This window comes from Ipomoea triloba, chromosome 10 (assembly GCF_003576645.1).
Source record: "Ipomoea triloba cultivar NCNSP0323 chromosome 10, ASM357664v1".
In the NCBI taxonomy this organism is placed as follows: Eukaryota; Viridiplantae; Streptophyta; class Magnoliopsida; order Solanales; family Convolvulaceae; genus Ipomoea; species Ipomoea triloba.
The window spans coordinates 21,752,381-21,774,423 of NC_044925.1; the positions used below are offsets into that span (position 1 = coordinate 21,752,381).

Here is a 22,043-nt window from a genome sequence, read left to right on the forward strand (position 1 = left end):
TTCATCATGTTAAAGAATATAAATTTTTAAAAATACAATGTAGGTAGGGTGTTAATTATGAATATAATTTTTAGTAAGCTGCTCATGTTCGTCTTCGATAGGCGTTAAATTCATTTATGTTCGTATATATAAAATGTGTACAAATTATATTTCTTAAATAAAAATAGAGATCATTGTCTTAGTGTTCACACTAATACTGCTAGAACTTTTATTGGGGCCTAAATTTCAATGGCTAATAATTACATGCAACAAAATATATATATATGCGTTGTATTTTCTATAGTTGACAACCAATGGTCATCATTAGGTTGGGGAAATTAATAAGTTAAAGCATGTGTCACTTAGATTTACTGTTTCAACTAGAAAAACTATATTCTTAATTAGGCTTAAGTTTTTATAAGTTTGTGACATCCAGTTGATATATTACATTACAATACACTATTGTTATACGAAATATAAGTTATTTTGGCTACACCAACACTTCACGTTTTAAGAAAGATCTTTTAACACGTTTACTTAATTTTAAAAATTCGAGTTTGATTAGAAAAGACTCAAAAGAGTGTGTGATATTTTAAATCTTGCTTATTTATATGTGAGTTAGTTTCATTTTTTGTCGTAGATTTATAGGTGATGACAGTCCACTTTTAGTCCTTTAATTTTACAAAACATCTCCTTTGGTCTTAGTATTATTGTGACATGATTATTTTTTTGTTCTCCGTCAACAAAATTATTGAAATTTTCTTAAATATAAGGATATTTTGGTCATTTTTATACAAATTGGATTGACCGGCTATATTTTTATTTATATATTTTTGAAAACAATTCATAATTGAGGACCTAATTAAATGCTTTTGTATTTTACAAAATTTAAACGATTTTGTTTATAGAGGGCCAAAAATGGTCATGCCACAATAATACCGAGACCAAAGAGAGATGTTCTTTAAAAAAGGACTAAAAGTGAATTGACACATATAAATCTAGAAACAAAAATGAAATTAACTCTTTATATAATATTGTAATTGATTTTATTAGTTAACGCTAATATATATATGAATAATTGCAATTATATTAACATGCACATATATGAGAATGAGAACCGCTCTAAAAATCTTTTATATAAAGTTTCATACTATATCATTCGATTAAAAGTTCTAGACAATTATATAATACTAGTTTTTGTCAAAGGTCTTGTGGTCAAGCGGCATAGCTGTGGCCCTAGAGGCCACAAGTTCAATCCCCAGTAGCCAGTAGTATACATTGTAATAGAGTCAATAAACTAGTATTCAAAAAATTATAATACTAGTTTATTAATAATTGTTAAAGTAATAATTTTAAATATGGTAAATAATTATGGTAACACTTAATACATACTAACAGAAGTTTAACCGTGTAAGATAATTTTATTTGATAAAAATAATAGTACAATAATTTTACTGCAATATCTACTATACTAATAAGAGCCAAAGAGAGTTAAGCCTAAAATGGGTACAAAAAATGGCGGTCAAATTATTTAATCAAATGTATGGTTCAGATGAATTATTTAATCGAATAGATGGTTAAGATAATTCAGATTAATATTATTAATAGAGATTGCCTAATTTACCATTACTTTAATGATTATCCGTTAAGTTTTCCGTTAAATATTTTCTTCTCCGTTAATATTCCGTTAACTTTTAACTTAACCATTAATTTCTATAAGAAAGGTCTTAGGTTTGAACCTCATCTCAATCAAATTTGACATAATTAAGTTTCTCACTCTATTTTACTCTTATTAAATTAAATAAATTAGTAGCTACAACAAAAAATGATACATATGTATTTCTTTAATTTAGAATTATGTGTCTACAATACCTTTATTTGAAAAAATTATTCATTATCAAAAAATTAAATTAAATACAAGAAATAATTTCATTAGTTATATTGTCTTTATTTTCTTTCATGCAAAGATTCTTTACATTCAAATTTATCAATTGATATTAATTACATTGTCCATTATCTTATTTTTACAATATCTTGTAATTAAATATCAAAGTTATAGTACAAAATAATGTTATATATTTATTTACCAAGTATTTTATTAATACTATGAAAAGAAAATTTAAAATAATTTGAAGCTAATTATATTAACTACTTGGGGATTGGTTGACAAAGAGAATACTCAAATAATAACCCAACAAATTGGAGCGGAATCACTCTATTTTACTCTTATTCAATTAAATAAATTAGTAGTTACACAAAAAAATGATACATATGTATTTCTTTAATAATACCATGAAAAAATAAAAAAGAATAGTTTGAAAATAATCATATTAACTACTTGGGGGATTTGTTGACAATGAAAGCACTCAAATAACCCATTACCCAGCAAATTGAAGCGAGAAACTACCTTTTAATATCTTTAGAATACATAATATTTTAAAATTTCAAATTTTTATTAATTTATTTAATCTTTTTTCTTAAACTAGGGATTTAATTTCTTTATCCACAATAACTCATTCAACAATAATGGTTAAATCAAATGAACCCCAAGCAGAACACCTAAAGGAAAGTCCATAGCTCCTATATCATAATCTCATCATGACGTTGTCATCTATGCTACCAACAATAGCCGAATTGCAAATAACACACTACCAACAAAAAGGAAGAGAACAAATAGTAAAGATGAAGACAATGACAATGTTACTCAAAAGAGAATTAAGAACACTTAGAAAAATTCAAATTAAAAGTAGTATTTATTTAGACTATCGATTTTTCAAGGTTGCAAACATTTATTTTAGTAATAATTATAATAAATTTTCTATATTATTTTGGATACATATACTTTGAGTTAGATATTTAAATAAAAATAATTATACATTCAATTATCCATGTATAAACTTCTCCTATATAATCTTGCATTGATATACTTTCAAATATTTATTTAAATATAAACATTGGGCATTAACCCATTCGCGTAATGCGCGTATAAAACTAGTACAACTCAATAAGCATAGAAATGTAGACATACATCATGGGTAATAACATTGGTTTACTGTTATAATTATTTTATTTAGATTTTAGATATTTATATTATTGTACGACGACGACGACGACGACAACAACAACAACAATAATAATAATGTAATCACTTTTATAAATTTGATATTTATATTTTAGAAAATAATTAGCAAATCCTTACTAGTTAAAATCTAAATACAATCAAATTTATTTATTATATAACTCCAATATACGATGTCTACATATATTATTACCATTGAAAAATATAAGAAAGTATATGGTTAATAATAATGGAAAAGATAACATAAGTCATAACGGTAGGGGTGCCCCTTTTGTCCCAAAAAAAATGATTTATACAACTCTAAAAATACAATGTACAAAAAGGTCAGCACTAAAAACGCAAAAATAAATCAGGAGTATAACTTGAATTGAGAATTATATTATGTTTTTAGATTTAATTTAGATATTAATTGCTTAAAATTGTAATTACAAATTATAATTTTATTTAATTTAATGTATGGAGTGGAAAAGAAAGACATGGGCACTAGTAGAACTATAGATTAAGTATATGAAAAAATATTGACACTCGGTGATTTGACAGCACCAAAAAGGTTTGAAAGAACAAATAAATTAAACACTAATGTAATGAACTAATGAACTATTAATCTAGTGTCTCCTAGGGTTTAGGCTTTGAAATTCCTTGACTAAGCCATGATTAGTGGGAAAATGAAAATAAAATAAAATAAAGGTCCCATGTTGTACAACTTTCACCAAGCTAATTTGCTAAAAGAATTGGAGAACAACTTGTGCTCTTGTAGTTATGTTTTTATATGCCAACTTTGGTTCAAAAGTCTGTCCAATCATGTTAGGAAAATGATTGACCAAAGGGAAACAATTACACTACTTTACAATACCTAATCATGGTGATGAAGAAGAAACTATATATTCCAATAGTAAAAAAAAGAGACTTTGGCAGGTAAAGTGATGCTAGTCTCTTTCTATGTGTATATTTTTTTGAGTACTTCTATGTGTGTGTACATATATGAGTATCTATTGGTCCGGACAAGTAAAAGTTTAGAAGGGGACGAGAGGGGAAGGTTGAATAGACTTTTAAAAACTTTTGGGATAAAGGGTCAAATAGATCCTCAAACTATACCCCATTGTGCAATTAGGCCATTCAATTTCAAAAAGCTCCAATTAAGTCATCAAACTTGTTATTTTGGAGCAAATAAGCCATCTAACTTATTTGTGACATGTAATTGCAGGTCAACTACAATTCCGGCGAACCTCCAGCGAATTTCGGAGAACAAAAGCCAAACCATCAACCGTGCAGAAGGTGACCAACTGGTCGCCATCTCCAGTGATGGAGATCGCGACCAAGTTGGTCGCCATCTCCATTGCCGGAGAAGGCGACCAGCCTTCTCCGACCGGACGCCGGTCGTCGATGATTTGGCTTTCGTTCGCCGAAATTTCGCCAAAATTGTTTTTGAAGTTGAAGGACTTAATTGCAGAATTGGGTATAATTTGAGGGTTTATTTGACGCTTATCCCAAAATTTTTTCTACTTTTGTAAAATTGGAAGTTTCCATATCAAAAGTTTTTGACTTGTCAAGTTTTGCTTGTAGCTTGATTTGATTTGAATAAGTGTTAGTGTGTTTAGTATGGATCCTTAGACAAGATAAATTAACATGAGGGCATTCAATCATGACTTTTGTAGACTTTTAGAATGATAAATTTTAAAAAACTTATAGTAATTTTCATAGAGTCATTCTGAACATTTGTAAACTTTGTAAAAGTCTATAAAAGTTTATATAAAAAAACATTCATTGGCTTTTATGAACTTTCTTATTTTAAAAAAATCTACAAAAGTCATTAAAATTTTAAATTGAATAATTTTTTTTTGAGTACATTTTAAATTGAATACATTCTTACAAATTTTCAATGAATTTGATTCTTAGTAAGTATTATTTATAATAAACACCTACAAACAAAACTATTTAATTTGAAAATTTATAACAATATTGAATACAAAAATTAATAGTAACAGAACTATTCAAATAAAATATTTAAAATTATACTTGCATAAAATAAAAAATTTTAAAATTTTAAAAAATAATAATAATAATAATATTATATATATATATATATATATATATATATATATATATATATATATATATATATATATATAATGTTATACTGGATGTACTATACTACATCATCAAGCAAAAGAGTTATTCACAATAGTAATTTGGGGGTGCAAATAGCAACAAGGGTGATATTGTTCGTAGTTGCACTACAAGAATAATCACAATTCGTAACAGAAAATTTCGTCACGAATTGAATGACATTTTGCGATGAAATTTTACATTTTCGCGACGAAATTCATTCTGTAAGCTCCATGCTTGTCGTATTTCATTTCGCAATAGAAATAATCCGTCGCGCGAGGTGGTGATGGAAAGCATTTCGTCGCAAAACCGCGGCAAAAATATCGGCCGTTGCCATTTCAATTGTCATTGTTGTGATGAAACTTAATTCCGTCACAAATTCATCACCAAATTGTGGGCGCCAAAGTTTCCCGAATTTTTTTTCTCACTCTGCGCCAAAAATCAATACGGAATTGAATTTTGTTACAAAATCGCGGCATAATACGTTCCGTCGCAAAAAGCTTCGCGGATCGACAATGGATTACCTTCCGTTGCGATTCATGATTTTTCTTGTAGCGCCCAAATTGCTACTGCAAAGGTCTAGCTTGTTAAAATAATTATAATACAGACATAAACATTAAAAGAGTTAAAATTAAAATATACAAGTATTTATATAAATATTATGAAATATATAATAAAATTTGACAATGATAGATGAAAAGTTTGTTTTGTTCAAAATTTAGGGAGAAAATCCTTATAAGTAACTCTTCAACTCCTAATATTATATTTTAATATTACAATATCACATTTTTCCTCGTAAGTACGGAGTAATTGTTTATCCCCTAAATATTACTAGTACATTTTGATCTAAAAGTATTATATTTTCCCTCAAAAGTATATTACACTTTCACTTATAAGTGACAAATAATTTATTCTGGATTAGTATTATATTTTTCAGTATAAATATTACATTTCCATATTGACCTGGCTTGTCTCACGGATCAGTGGATTCACTCTAATTAATAATAACATGTTTATACATATATAAAATAAATATATGTATATTTAATAGACATATATTATTAGGGTCGGATGAGCATAATTATCGATAAACGAACGAAATCATTAACGATAGTTGAATTGACCAAAATTTTAATTTTCTATTGGTTATCGCTTATTAGTTTAAAAAAAAATTGGTTATTCAGTGACGCTTACCATGTGGTGTGATGACATCACGGTTACCATTTTAAATATGTGGTCATAAGTTCGAACTCCGGTGGTAAGAGTTTAGATTCTTTAGACTAAAAATAATTAAAAAAATATAAAACATATACTAACTTGTAAAGAGTCATGAGTCCATATTATGGTCGTAAATGCATGTATAATTGAGCATACATGTGCGTATGTAATTTTGTGATTGTATTCCAACGATTTGATTAATATAACTTAAGATATAACTATCAACCAATCATGTTAATATTAAATGCATTCTTGCAATCTTAATCAAACAAATAATGTAGACTTAGAATATAACTCTCAACTAAATATGCTAATATTACATCTTCACAATCTTAGTTAACCAAATACATAATGTAATCGTATATTCTCATAGTCTCACATTAATTACTTTTAAAGAAGTAATCTTATCATCACCTAAGATAATCTCATATTTGTAAACCAAACACCCCCTTAATACCATATTTTCTTACTTTAATTAATTACCTACTATGATCTGATCTGTCTACTATATTTCTTATCTACATATCTAAGATATAAGATACTTACCTATACTTATGATTAGATGTGATTCAAATTATCCAAATAAAAATTCAATATTTGAATTAGATTTTGAATTTTGGGTGAATATATTGACTAATATATTTTTAGTTATGGTATATCTAAATACGATTAATTGAAATATTTTTGTCCAAATTAAATATTTTAAAAATATTTTGAACTTCGAGTCTAAAATGTATCATTCTAAATTTGCAAAATGAAATTTTGATATCACGTACACAACCTAATGTACTTGCCCATACCCTTCGATATTATTGCTACTCATCACTAGCATTAGATTTCAAATAATCTAATTTTTTTATTTGAAAAAATAATATGAAAAATAGATGCTAAAACAAAATGAGGGGAAAAAGAAGTGAATTAAGTACATCTTTAAAAGTAGAGATAAATAACAAATAGAGTAGCCTTGAAAAGGTCGCTAAGTAAGTGAAGTATGATTCTCATACTAAAATATTACATGTTTATTTTTACCAATGCCTTCTCTTTCGAACTTATCACATAAGATCTTTCTAGTGTGGTATTACACATAAAGTGAAATTTACACACTACACATTGCATTCTCAAGTAATATTAATATATATATATATATATATATAGACACACACAGAGTAATAAGTGTATATATAGTAGTCAGTAGATGTCTAAACACAACTAATTATGCTGAAAACCGTAGACGCCACGTCACAATTGCATTTTAAAAAATTGAGTCCATTGATAATATATTGGAAAAAGTGTCAAATAGGCCATTGAACTTGTCGCTTTTGTGCAATTGGGTCATTGAACTTAAAAAATGTGCAATTCAACCATCAAACAAGCAAAATTTGTGCAATTGGACCATTTTTACAAAAAATTTTAATTCAATTTGAATTAAAAACATTTCAATATTGACTCCCAACTAGTATGGTAGAAGAAAATGTCACTCTTAATACATATATGCTAGTAATATAATTGGATTTTACCAGAAAATTTTTGTAAAAATGGTCCAATTGCACAAATTTTGCTTGTTTGATGGTTGAATTGCACACTTTTTAAGTTCAATGGTCCAATTACACAAAAGCGATAAGTTCAATGGCCTATTTGACACTTTTTCCTAATATATTTAACTTGGTTGGGTACAGTTGAATTGTTGATTTACCATGGAGATTAAAACACACATTCTTAATTACGCCTACAGAGATAAGAATACAAAGCATAGGTTGGTAGATAAAGAAAGGAATATTTTGTATGCATTTAAATTAATTGGCATAATTTTGCCTTTTCAGAACATATTGAAGGCACTAACACAGATTTTTTGGAGGTCCAAATGCAACTTTCAAACATCACAATATTCATTGAATATCAAACAACTGTACGGACTTCAATTTTCATTTTTCTAAGTTGCACTTTGACTGGAATTTCCAATTAGGAGTTAGACCCCCCTAATTCTTTTATTTCTTAGACTTAGTCTGCTCAACATTCGAATCTTAACTAAATGGTTATCCGAGTGACTTAAATGTAACATCTAAATGAACACTCGAGGAGTGAGTCTCAGTACCGAATCATAGAGTAACCGAGTGGTTCACTCTCTCTCAGAAAAAGGACAATGAACCGAGAGCAACCCGAGGGGTTATCTCTCAACAGCTCAAGGAAATGAGTAATCCGAATGGTTATCTCTAGACCGAGACGAAGATTCGAAGAGCAAAGATGTACTTTCAAGACCGAGAGGCTATAACGACCGAATGATGGAAGGGTCTAGGCCTCTCGTGTATTATAAAGACCGAGTGATAAGAAAGACCATTTGAGAAGTTAAGGGACGATTGGTAAAGTCAACCATCGTATCCGGGAGGACCTAAGGTTCGAGGTGTTAATTTAGTTAACATCTCTGTAGGACTCCTACAAACATTATCCGAGCACAAAAGCAAGCTCAAGCCCTGTCTGAGTGTAAAACGAAACCTTGAAAGGTGAGGAAATATGTTCGAAGGCACGGAAAGTCAAAGGAACACATTTTGAGGTCGATCCTTCATTAAATGCAAAGCTGGTGTCAGCCGCTTTTTGAGGATTCAACAACTATATAGTCTGACAACTCACCTACTCTCCGGATCACCCATCGATCTCTACCTGCTGGTCCAAAGGCTTTTTAAAAATATTCCCTCTAATTAAACTATTATCTCCTGCCTATAAATACCCTATTCATTCACTACAGAAGGTGCTGGTTACATTCAAAATTGTAGTGCAAGAAAGCTTGTAAAAAATTCTAAGTTCTAGCGACCAGTGTTCTAAAAGAAGAGAGACAAAAGCTTCAAAATTTACATCTAGTATTCAATGAGTCTTGTGCTGCTTCAAAGTGCTCCAATCCAGATTACTCAAGTCAAGATTTCAATTAGAGAAGAAGAAAATCAATTTCTTCAAGCTCCGTAAATTCTACTCGTAGGAGTAAAAAGAGGCAGAGTAAACTTGTGTTGAGTTGAAAACTCCGTATTAGCATTGTTTAATTAACATTATATTTACTTATTTAGACTATATAACTCTAATGAAAGTTTGAATAATAACTGTACTGTATTTATAATTTACAATATTTAGAAATTAGAATAATTATATTGTTATTAAAATATAATCATCATTATATTATATAAAAACAGACGTAACATTTAATCTTGCATATTGTAAAATATCCGCACACACTCTGGCGCACATTGCAAAAGGGGAGACAAAGAAAAGAAAATTCTTGTTTAGAAAAAATTAATAATAATATTTTAATGAATTGATGAAACCCTATTCCTAGCTAGAGAAGGATCTAGCGAGACATCTGGCCAATAAGATACCAACATTAGTTTGAGAATCAACATATTAATTAATAACAACATTAGGGAATCAATGATAGCATGGAGATTATAGCTAATTTATATATATGATCATAATATTCAAGCACTACACAATTAAATTCAGTCAAACTTCATCAAGTTTTTAATTTCTTTTTCTTTTACTTTGTTTTCTTTAATCGATCTATATATGGCCTTTGGAAAGAAAATTATAATATATTTTTATTACCTTTTAACTTAATTCCAATTATTATAAGTTATAATCGTACACACGAGAATATATGCCATAAGATGCATAGGGGTGTCAAATTGCAAGTCGATTTGATCTCTTGTTGTTGGATGTTTGATTAACATTGTAGAAACCCAACGTTTAATGCAATTGTTAAGCATGTGATTAATATACTACTTGTAAGATCGGAGGACCGACTCTTGTATGCATGTAACGTATTAAAGAGTTTGGGATTAAGGTTTGACTTGTTTGGTAACATAATTAATTTATCAGTCAATTTTGACTTATTTGACCAATATTAGCTAATATAAGTAATGTTTGATTAATTAACTTTTTATAACAATTTATTACTCCGAAACGCTAAAATTCAAAAAGTTACTCAATGCAATTTTTCAAAAAAGTCATTTTCTATGTAATCAACTATCAACTAATTTACCAAACATCATTTTACAGTCAACTAATGCTATTAACCAGTCAAACTTACTAACCCAATCAGCTAACCGCTATCAACTATTTACCAAAAACTCCCTAAATCTTGGTTTAAATAATAGTTAAATTTGGCATAATATCAAATGATAGGTATTAGGTAACAAAACTAGCTTTAACAATAACCAAAATTTTAGGTTTTGAGATTTTGATACTTCTATCAAGTTTTATTTGTTTTTTAACAATCTTAATATTTAGAAACTAAACTTGATCTATAGATCGGGAAATTTATGCAAAACATTCACAAGTTTAAAGCTTCTGTCCCCTTTTTAAATTTGTTCCAAGCAAATCACAGCATGCATGCATGGCTTAAAGTTTAAACTTTCACAATTTGAATAACTTGCTGTCGAACAAATAATTATAAATAAAATTGCTCATAAATTAATTTATTGGATGAAAATAGATCATTACTTACATCTTCAGATCAAATACAAATAGGAAAAAAAAAAATTACATATACTATCCTATAGGCAATTAGGCATCGCCAAAATCATCATGGCGAACTAAATAAAAAAAAAAAGACTTTTATTATCCTAATAATAATTATAGTTATAGTAATAATAATATTTCTAATAGTAAATAGTAAATAATAAATAATAATAATAATGTATCATCATCGCCGCCGTCAATAGCTAAAATATTGATAATGCGTCGGCATAGCGGACGTCGCAGTCGACCCATAGCTGTTGAAAAATGGCCCTTTTCCTACTAACCCTTCTTCTTCTTCATGCACTCCCTCAATCTACACCACATTATTAATTTAAAAAATTAAAATTTAAAATAATTTACATTATATTAATAATTTAATCTAATAAGATTAATTCATATCATAAGTCATAAGATAAAAAATAAAATTAAAAAAAACAGTAACAAGTTGACTAGAATATAGACGTAAGATAGAGATTTTTAAAAAAATTTAAAATAAAGATTGAAAATTTGGAAGGAGAATATATTACCCAAAGATCATCTTCGTCTTCAAATCTATTAAAATTTGCAGTTTTGGGAATATCGCCGGCTTCATCGTTGCGCGCAAATCGACCACGTATGCGCGGCCGGTTGTCGGCTAACGTTTTCCGGCATGCATACTGCGTATATATAGTATTGTCAACCGCATTTCAGCATTTCATCTCAAACTATAATTTTAGCGAAATAAAATGTGACGTACAATTGTTTTTACCTTAATTGTCTTGTTGAAATTCCTCTGGTTCCTCTTTGCCCTGTACCTATGAATCCTCTCTTTTCTTTCTTCGGCACTGTATCGTCCCACCTTGAAGTTGGCTTCCTCCATGAATGAGCTTTCCCTTGACAATGGGCTTGAAGACAGAGTGTTCCTTGATTTCATCTTCTTCATTCAAAGCCAATCAATCTTTTTTCAGAAAAAATGGAGATACTATACAAAAGAGAAAAGGGCCCAGACCTTGCGGTCTAGTGGCACAGAGCCTCAATGGAGGCAGTATTAACTCTTTGTGATTGAGAAAGTAATTATGAACAGATAATACATTGTAATAGAGTCAATAGTACTAATAATTACCTGCAAATCTCCGGTGCTGCAAACTCTTCTCATTTGGCCGGAAGAAAAGCTGCTGTTTTCAGGGGAGCTGAGGACTTGGGCATGGAGATTTGGCGATTCCAAGAGGGTATCTAATTGGGGCTGAAAACGGGAGAAATTACTAGGCCTGCCCTCAAAGGAGTTACTGCTAAAGCTCCTCTGCATCATTTTCATAGCATTTTCGCCATAGCTCTGAGGCAAAAAAGAGGGGTACAAAGATTGGGGCTGAGAATCCTCTGTCTTGACATCCATGGCGGCAGAGAAGTCTCCATAGAGAGGGGTAGTTTGGGAAAGTGAGAGGCTCTCGAGCTGGTGGCTTGGGGGAGAAGAGGAGAGAAGGGCAGTGGCAATTTGGTCCAAACTGGATGAATTATTGGACTCATCAGCAATGAAGTTTTCTTGGTGATCCAAGATTGTGGTTGAGTTCACATTGAACTCATCTGAGAATTCTTGGAAGAAATCTTGATCGTGGAGTGAAGAAGGGGAGAAAGGGTCAAAGAAATTGTTGTCAAATACAAAGAGATCAGAAGACATTGAAATCCTAAAGACCAAACTTGAAAACACAAACACAACTCTAAGAATTGATCAGTTGAAAGTTGAAATGAATGTTTTTCACTAAAGAGACAAAGCTTAGAGAACTCTGTCCATTGCAGAGGAAGAAGACAAGAAACTAATTTCTATTTCAATGTGTATGTGTGTATCTATATTCTTGTATATATGTATGTATCTCTTTCAGAAAAGGTGGACACACTGTTTGGTTATGGAGTGTGGACAAAGAGGCAAATTTTAAAATGAACTCCCTAACCACAAAGCTCAAACAAGCTGAACAAGGACAAAGGGCAGTCCAATACCACTATATAAAGAGCAATTTGCACGGAAACCCTCCAATTTTTGGATTATCTGCAAATTCCCACCCAACTTTTAATCTTCCAAACAAGCCCATCCCAAGGCAATATCATTCTATATTTCTATCAACCTTTAACCTTAAGTTAGAATGTCAATCTTAGCCCGAAATTGATGAGCTGCTCTAGTAAAATAAAAAAATTTTAGCTAGATTAAAAATAATTTAGTGGGCTAGTCCGATAACACAAGTCACTTAAAACTATTCTTCTACCAAAAGGTTGAATCCCCAACTCTAAGAACCCTCACGTACAGCCCGACAAAGCATGTGGGAGGGAATAAACAACGATAATCTAGTGGCTCAGTAGACAATGTCAAATGCTTGTGTGCACAAGGGATCCGCCTACTTAAAATTATTCTTTATTTCACCGATGATGTGCAATAGAATATATAGGAAGTTTATTTTTAAGCTCATTTTTAATAATTTTTATTAAAATTTTAAATATAATATTAATAAATTAATTACAAAATAGAATATTTTTTATGAAAATAAATAATGAAAAATAAAAAAATTATTATAACTATTACGTGGTATATTATAGTGTAAATATATTAATTATTTTTAGTTGGAATTTAGAAATGAAAGTTTAGATTGATTGAATGATGTATAAACTTATATTTATTAGTGTAAATGTGCTAACTTATTAAATTGAAAATCTAGAATGTCAATTTGAAAATGAAAAAAAAAATTAGTTGAGTCTGCAGCAACATAAATTTTAGGGTTAGAGCCCATATTTTTAAACCCGACAAAAATGAAAAAAACTAATAAGTATGATAGCTCAATAAAACTAGTCTGAAACCGAACAAACTATCCTAATTGACGTTCTTACCTAAAGCAAGTAGTTCGTCACTTAATTTTAGTAGTATGTGTCTCATGAGTTGTTTTTTTTTTTTTTTTTTTTTTTTTTTTTTTTTTTAAAAACACATCGTCACTAAGTGTAACAAAATTTGAGAAAAATAAGGTAGTAAGAAGATTTTATTTATAGAGCATTAAGATAATGAAGTTTGGAAGCTAAGATAAGTAAGTTTCCTCTTAAGAGGTTGAATCCCCAACCTCAAGGTTCCCACGCCCCGACTCGACAAAGTATCTGAGAGGATGTAAATCAAGGATGTAAATCATGGTAATTCAACTGAATACAGAGACTAGACTTTTGCTCATTGCACACATGGAGTCCCTTCACTTTGAGATGTTGTTCCCATATTGTTGCTGGGCTAAGATAAATAAGTTAAGGTTATGATAAGGTCGTTTAACCATATCAATACGCATTTTATAAAATAACATGAACATTTTCAATCAAATCAATAAATATTAAGTTGTGATAAAATTAAATGGTAAAATTAAAACTATAAAAAAATTTAAATGTTACGTAGTAAAATATAACAATTAAATTATTCAGAAACCTTTCTTGTGAAAGGTAACAGTGATATAATAATTAGACGACAAGGTAATTAGTACAAATAAAACTATTAATTTCATGAATGGGATGGATAAAATTGTAAAGCCTGTTTTACTCACTAATGACAATGTGGAAACAACTTCTCAATATGAGGGGCTCCTTATCCATAATAAGTAAAGTGCTAGTCTTTATGTTCAGCTGAGTTACCATAATTTACATTGGTAGATGTTATTTATGATTTCGTGCCGAACTCGGTAAACGAATAAATAGGTGGTATTTCCGGAAATGTTAAACAAAAGTTACCCCAGAAGGAAATTTTCTCTACTCCCCCAATCTTCACTTTACGCCACGCCGACTCCCCTTTCATCATAAGGCGTGGAATTAGACCCAAGGGTAACGAGTTAAGGCTTCTGTAAGAAGTCCTTATAAAAAGAGAACCCGAAGCGCAGCACATAAGCACATATTCATTCTCGGTTTCTCTGTTTGTTGCGAGAGAGCTAATCGAACAGGAGGGCACTAAACTCGTAGGACTTAGATGTCTCGTATTTCTCGAAAAAGTGATTCGATTGATGAGATTTTAATTTCAAAAATTATTCGTAGAACGTATCGATTTGACCCCATAAACGAGACTACCACCCCGATCTACTCTCGTGCTAATATGCTAATAGCTTCTTTAAGATGTTTTGTCAAGTTGGGATACGACTTTTGAAGTTGAGATTCAATCTTTTTGAAAGGTGAAAAAAAAAGAAAAGAAATAATAACTTGAAACTTAAGAAAGACAGCAATGCCAATTGCCAACTGTTTTGCGTTTGGTTTGCTGACTATTGAGTTCGTCGCGGTCAACCAAACGGGAGTTTTCATTGGTTATAAGCTGTACAATTGTGAATGTCGAGAAGACCTTGACTCTTCGCTTTGGAGAAGCTTTCGTCTTCGCTGGCTCATCTCAAGGAGAAGATATAGCAATTGAGAAGGAGTAAGTGATCTGGTGGGTTTCCGTATCTGTTTCAGAGCAACCGTCGTGAAAAATGGCGTCGCAAGATTACATGGACAAGATGCAGCTCCGCCAGAACTATCGCAATCTATGGCACACTGATCTAATGGGCACTATCCAAGCTGATACTCCTTGTATACTCGCTCTCTCTCTCTGTATATATATATGTATATGTCTGTGTAGTCTATTGAAAGTTGATACAGATGTGTACGCGTTTAACTGGTTTATGTTTTGGGCGTTTTTTTGCAGATTGCTGTTTTGCGTTGTGGTGGTAAGTGATGTGGTTTTGTTGATTCTCAATTTATGTGGTTGATCTGTAATTCTGTGTTTGAGTTCTGGATTTGTACAGTTTGATTTTGGAATTTGAACTCAGTTATAGGGTAATTGGACTTCCTGACTTGTTCTTACTCGCTTTGACCCGGAAAAACCCCTGTCTCGCTAAAATGATCAGATGATACTTCTTTCCTAATCACGATTTAGAGGTTGTGCAGAATTTTGTAATTGAAGTCCAAACATTTCAAATGCTTGGCTAAGTTTCTGTTTGATATTGTTTCTTAGACTGGAAAATCCAAGCTGATCTAATACAACATATTGGATGAATGGGCAGCATGACATTATAGAGAAAAACAATGCTTTAATGTAGATCTGTCAGTTGATTTGTAATTCATCAAGTATGGTTGGTATGAAGAACGACCTGAATGACATCAATGTACATGTGTGATTACAGTCACTCTAGGCTAGTATGCAAATTGTTCCAAAATGGTTAATATACTAGAAACACATTGTTCAGCAATATCTATCTGGTGTGTATATATGGTGAGTATGGAGACAGTTGTTATTTGTAGTGGTCTTTTGTATAACTTTTGTGTAAATTTGATTGATTTAAATTGTGTGACATTTTGCTAAAGGAAAGTTGATGAATTGCACAGACTGACTACAGAAAGGTTTGCACTTTGCACATATAAAAGAAATTAAGAAGATAAAAAGGATAAATTGAGGCCTAGTTTGGATAAACATCTTAAATAAGCTGTTTTTAAAATAAGCAATTTTCAATAAGCTCAAAAAATCATCATAAGTGCTTATATCAGTAGATAAACTGTAAATAAGTTCATACAAATTGCACTTGAGTTTATGGCTTTATCCTATAGTTCTCCATCTTTGGGTAAATGTTAAGTTCTGCTTACTTTATGCATATAACAGAGGTTATCTAGTTCTATGGTCTTTGAATTGTTAAATTTTTTTCCTGGTGTTAAATTCATGAATATTAATAAAAAGTAAAATCTTTGCTATGCTTTGAATTGCAGTGGACCTTGTGTATCATATTTGCTTCGAAAACGAGCTCTTTACAATGATATGTCAAGGTAATTGATGCTCTGTTCTATTTCAAAATTTAAAATGGGCATACCTTGTATAAACCATTTTTTTGCTGCCTTAGGTATACATGCTGTGCTGGTTATATGCCCTGCAGTGGTCGATGTGGAGAAAGTAAATGCCCTGAAGTGTGCCTTGCGACTGAGGCAAGTTAAACTAAACTGGCTAATTCATATAACTTGGAATTAATTATGTTTAGTGTTGTGATTGTAATGTCATATGGAAGCATTTTTTTTTATGCTGCTTACTGCATTTTGTGTACTGTTTATACCTTTTCTCTCTTGTAGTACAGTAGAATATAAGCATCAGAATACTATAACAAGAAATCTTATTTTGTGACCTAGAAATCAATGAGGTGATTTCAAAAGGGCAGTTGAGAATTTATACTGCAAACACGGGTCCAGGGATGATAATCGTGTTATGTTCATCCTGCAACTTGAATATACTGCTTTATATTCTCTCATTCTTGTGTATTCAGTGTGTTCCATTTTGTAAATGTTACATTTGCCTGAACTGCAGAAGTTAGAAATAAACTCCCTGTTGAAGTTGTCAAATGATGTCAACAAGATAATGCTTCTTTTACCCAAATTCTAGGTTTTATCTTTTGGAGTTAGTGAAATTCATTAGTAAATATTCTTATCTCCTAGATTATGACATCTATTTCCATCTGCAGTGGAAGGTTTTCTATGTTTGATTTATAGTGTGCACGGTTGCCTTAAGAACTTGTTGAAGCAAATTCAATAAGTATCTTTTCATTCAAGTTTAGTAAACTGGATATTATGTTTTAGGGACTAAACTTAGATTAATATCAGATTCAGAAGATGCAGTCTTTATATTACGTATTGAAAACAGAAAAGGCGCAGACTTATTCTATAGCCTGTCTCTTCACTGTGATGTTTACAGTTTCCTTAAATGATTGTCTTTTTTTCTTCTTTTTTTTTTTTCCTTGTCATGCTTGTTACTTAATATAGTTCATTTTAACTTCTACAGGTTTTTCTTTGCTTTGGAAATTCAGTGGCTTCAACTCGCTTCTTGTTGCAAGATGAGTTCAACATACAAACAACACAATGTGATAACTGCATTATTGTACTTTCTCTATCCCCTCTCTGCACATGAAGCAGTGTATTCACCAATACACATGCATTCCAATTCTTTATTGCCAGTACCTTATACATGTGAGTATGCAATACTCTTTTGATAAAATATGGTTTCTTCTTGCAGGGTTTCATGTTCTGTCTCCAACAACTTGCTTGCATATTCTCCATAATTGCAATGATTGTTGGAAGTGAGGAGATCCAGGAGGCGTCCCAATTACTCTCTTGCTTGTCTGATATGGTCTACTGCACGTAAGCTTCTTTTCTTCTTATTTACCTGTGTTGTACCATATGAACATACCTTTTACTAATCGCACTTCTTTTGTTGCAGGGTTTGTGCCTGTATGCAGGTAAGCTAGGATGTACCCAGTTTACTGCTTAAATATATGATTAGCTAAGACCGTTATAATTTTTTTCTATTTTATATTTCATGCTTCAATAGTGATGCTTAATGTACAAGTTTTGTTGAATTGCTATCTCAATCTGGGTTCACTCACATGGATGCTAATCTTGATGAATGTGGTAGACGCAACACAAGGTTGAGATGGACAAGAGAGACGGGAAATTTGGTCCTCAACCGATGTCAGTTCCTCCAGTTCAGCAAATGTCGCGGCTTGATCAGCCGTACCCACCCAACGTTGGATATCCTGCTCCAGCATATGGTCAGCCTTATGCTCAACCACCACCTCAAGCTCAGGGTTATCCAGCTTCTGGCTATCCACCTGCTGGCTATCCTCCTGCTGGTTATCCCCCAGCTGGTTATCCACCGGCTGGCTATCCAAAGTAATTATTTTGGCCAATCTGGGTTGGAAATATACCTTCATATCTGTCGTCAGACAGTTGTAAGTCATCTAGATTACAATCTCGGAACATTAAAATGTATTGAACAAGTTCTCAAAAAAAAAAAAAATGTATTGAACAATGTGGGTGGTGAGTTTTTGTGTAGATTCCTATCTCCGAACATGTTTATGTGGGTTTTGTAATTTGTACTGGACATATACAACTAATTAATGTGTGATTCAGTGATTGTTTGCGAGTATTCTTTCCAAGTACTCAAGGGTTGCACTGCGGATGCGCGTTTGGTCTTCCTGCCTCATCACGTACTGCCATTAACCACATAAGATCTCATTGTCCTTCTCTGCCATCTTTTGTTCCCACATATTTTACTTGGCTTTCTATATCTTCTTTTTTTTTTTTTTTTTTTTTTTTAAAATAAAAATAAAAATTAATAAACATCAATTTGAAATATAATGGCTTTCAAGAGCAGCTGACAGGGTTCATGAACCTTGAAAGTTGAAATTATGGTTTTCAAAAAAAATACTTACCCTCAAGTGTTGACTTTTTATGGTGTTTTACTACATTCACTTTTAAAATAGGGACGAGTATACTGTGAAATTGTCTTACGGCGGGTTTCAATCTATGAGACGGGTCAGATCTAATAAAAATGTGTTACAACAAAATTGAAATAAATAATTTACAAGAAATTAAAGTAATGACATAACTAGCATAAGTACTTTGTAGCAAAACACTAATAGACAATTTGCAAGAAATTAAGTAATAACATAATTGTAATCAATACTTTAAATTTTATATATAATACTTTATAACATAAATGTAGTAAGTTAACTATAATATATAATTTGCAGAAAATAAAGTATCATGACATAATAGAATTATAGATATATGAACAGATACTACAATGTAATAGAGTCAGTAACACTAAAAAAAAAATAGAAGTATAGATATAACCAATATTTTAAGCCTTATATATAATACATTATAACAAAACTGTAATAGACCGTTTGCAAAAATAATATTACTAAACGACTCATATATCATAAGATCCAAATTCTCCTACTCTAACCTGTCTCATGATTGAAACTTGTGAGACAATCTCACATGAGAATTTACCTTAAATAGGAAATAATTATGTTTAAATATAGTTGTATTTCTTGTAAAAAAAATAGGGTTACTTTACATATCTAATTACGAGTTTATTAATGAATATTTTCTAATCAGAAATAATTACAGAGTATATAAAGTATAAACAGTGAAGAGCACTCAATTATGTAAGAATAACATGACTAAGACAATTTACCTTAAATTATTCTGAGTTGGAATTATCTCATTTAAAAATGGAAGATTTCACGCTTAGTTAAGAGTCAAAGATATGATTGACATATTAATCTATACTTTAATCTATATATTGAAGTTTTTGAGATCGGCTCAAGTGCTAAACATGAGAAAAAGGTAAACATGTGCAACAAGGAGAAGAACTGGGCGAAGAAATTGAAAAATAAAGAATTAAACCAATCCCAGGATTTCAGAATGCAAGAAGTAGGAGCGTTGTTTTGAGTGGGATTATTGGCATTTTACGACAATATCATTAATGTTCGTAAAGCTTAATTGGCTTCAATTCTGAGCTTGCAAGCGAAGAAGTTGACTTTTCATAAAAAAAAATTTTCAAATATTATTTTTCTTTGGTCAAACGTCAATGATGTCTCTTGTCTTGATGGGTAGAATGGTGGAAGAAGAAAAAAGAAAAAAAAGGTAAAGATGAGCCAAAGAGAAAATAGAGAAACATAAAAATTAATTGATGTATTATATGGTAGTGTAAAACATCAAATTGCTTTATTCTATGGTAGTGTAAAATATCAAATTGCTTTACTCTATGGTAGTGTAAAATATCAAATTGCTCTTGAAGGCTGAGTGAGTGGGTGAATTGTGATTTTCATATTTGATATGTTGGTGAGTTTATCACTTTATCGCATAGAATTTGGTTTATTTCTTATATGTGGTTTGTGAAAAAAATAAATGTAATATATATAGGAGAAAGGTTCAAATAAGAATATTGTTCTTACGTAAGGTCTAATTACAATCGTTCTTCAATGATTGCGAGTGTTAATTTTAAAAAAAAAGTTAAATTATATAATTATTTCAAACTTTTAAGTTTGTAATATTTATAAAATTGATTTATCTATTTTCTCTTTATTTTCCATCCATCTTCAACTATTGATTTATCCAAATGACTTTGTGGTCAAGTAGCATATACAGATGTACAGACTCTTCCAAATGGGAGTTAATGAGATTGAGCTTCTAGCGATATTCACTCTTTGTGCTTCAACAGGTTGAGAAAGTATAGATGAACCGATACTACAATAAAATGGAGTTAGTAGTACTCAAAAATAAAAAATATAAAAATGATGCAATGTATTTTTTTTTTTTTTGAAGATAATGCTAAAGTATTCTATATTCACAAATTTATGCTCACTAGTATCCAACATTGTTTCCATCCTGAGAAATGCATTTCCAAATTTTGCTTATTTGAGTTTTTTAAAAAATTGGGTTGGAATTTTAAAAAAAAATAATTTGTGCCGGAAACACATTTCCAACCTAAGAAAAGAGTTTTCAAAATTTTACCTTCAAAATATATATATATATATATATATATATATATATTTCAAAATTTTGATTAATTAGGAAATAATGTGAACATTTTTGGAAACTTTTGATTAATTAGGAAAAGGTACAAAGTGTTTCTGAAGGAGTTAAGTTTTAACCAATTTTGAAGATGAAACATTTCTTAAACATAAAAATGCACTCTCATGGAGTTTTTGTACAACATAGAGTGTTCCTATTGTCCTTTAGTTTGATTCTTATTGTACTTGTTACAAGATGTGTTGTTTGAATTGATCCTTGAAGCGATAAATACTAGCAATTCAGTCGTTGATGTATCCCAAGTATTATTGGAACTCTCTCTATTTTAGGTGAGTTAGGTGTAAATTTTCCCTCCTCTAAAGTAGATTATATTCAATACGCCTGATGTAGTAAATACACGTGGGTTTACGAATATGTCTAAGTAATTATACGATGTATCGTATAGGTTCGAGTAGTTGTGACAGTAGGTCGGATGCCTCCAAACTGATTTTAATTTAAGTTCAGTGAAGGTTTCCAAAAGTCCCCCCTCAAGGTATTACATGCACCTTATATAGAGGGTTGAAGGGGACACATGTCGGGGTTCGACATGTGAGTCATGTGTAGTGTATGCACTGGGGAGGTCAGAGGCATTGTTGATAGACCCATGTGTGAAGAGATTCCTGACATGTTCATTTCTGATGTGATGAGAGTGTCATTGAATGTACTTGTCTTCTAGTCTTAAGAGGCCTTACAAGCTCGCGACGCCTGGCCCGAGCTCCGGAGTTGGGACCAAGTCTAGGTACGTCGCACGATAGCTAATATTGTAGCTAATGAGATTACGTTTTGGCTCGGGTCTGGTCGAACCTGAATG

At 31.0% G+C, this 22,043-nt stretch overlaps 2 protein-coding genes across 3 annotated transcripts; one reads left to right on the forward strand and one right to left on the reverse strand.

The window, feature by feature from the left end:
* Positions 1–10,868: 10,868 nt before the first annotated feature.
* On the reverse strand, positions 10,869–12,778 carry LOC116033460 (zinc finger protein CONSTANS-LIKE 1-like). 2 transcript variants are annotated; one of them, XM_031276202.1, is made up of 4 exons: positions 11,985–12,778; positions 11,631–11,798; positions 11,410–11,538; positions 10,869–11,195 (listed from the first exon to the last, which is right to left on the reverse strand). In XM_031276202.1, the coding sequence occupies exons 1-4, from the start codon at positions 12,534–12,536 to the stop codon at positions 11,079–11,081; spliced, it is 966 nt and encodes a 321-aa protein (XP_031132062.1). In that variant the 5' UTR covers positions 12,537–12,778; the 3' UTR covers positions 10,869–11,078. The 2 variants fall into 2 exon arrangements, with proteins under 2 accessions (XP_031132062.1, XP_031132063.1); XM_031276203.1 differs by having other exon boundaries at positions 11,631–11,795; positions 11,985–12,777.
* Positions 12,779–15,176: 2,398 nt separating this feature from the next.
* On the forward strand, positions 15,177–18,795 carry LOC116032854. The gene is made up of 8 exons (XM_031275591.1): positions 15,177–15,424; positions 15,540–15,561; positions 16,595–16,651; positions 16,726–16,807; positions 17,652–17,747; positions 17,883–18,007; positions 18,087–18,105; positions 18,282–18,795. Exons 1-8 carry the CDS (start codon positions 15,325–15,327, stop codon positions 18,540–18,542), a joined length of 762 nt encoding a protein of 253 aa, XP_031131451.1. The 5' UTR covers positions 15,177–15,324; the 3' UTR covers positions 18,543–18,795.
* The last annotated feature ends 3,248 nt before the right edge of the window (positions 18,796–22,043 follow it).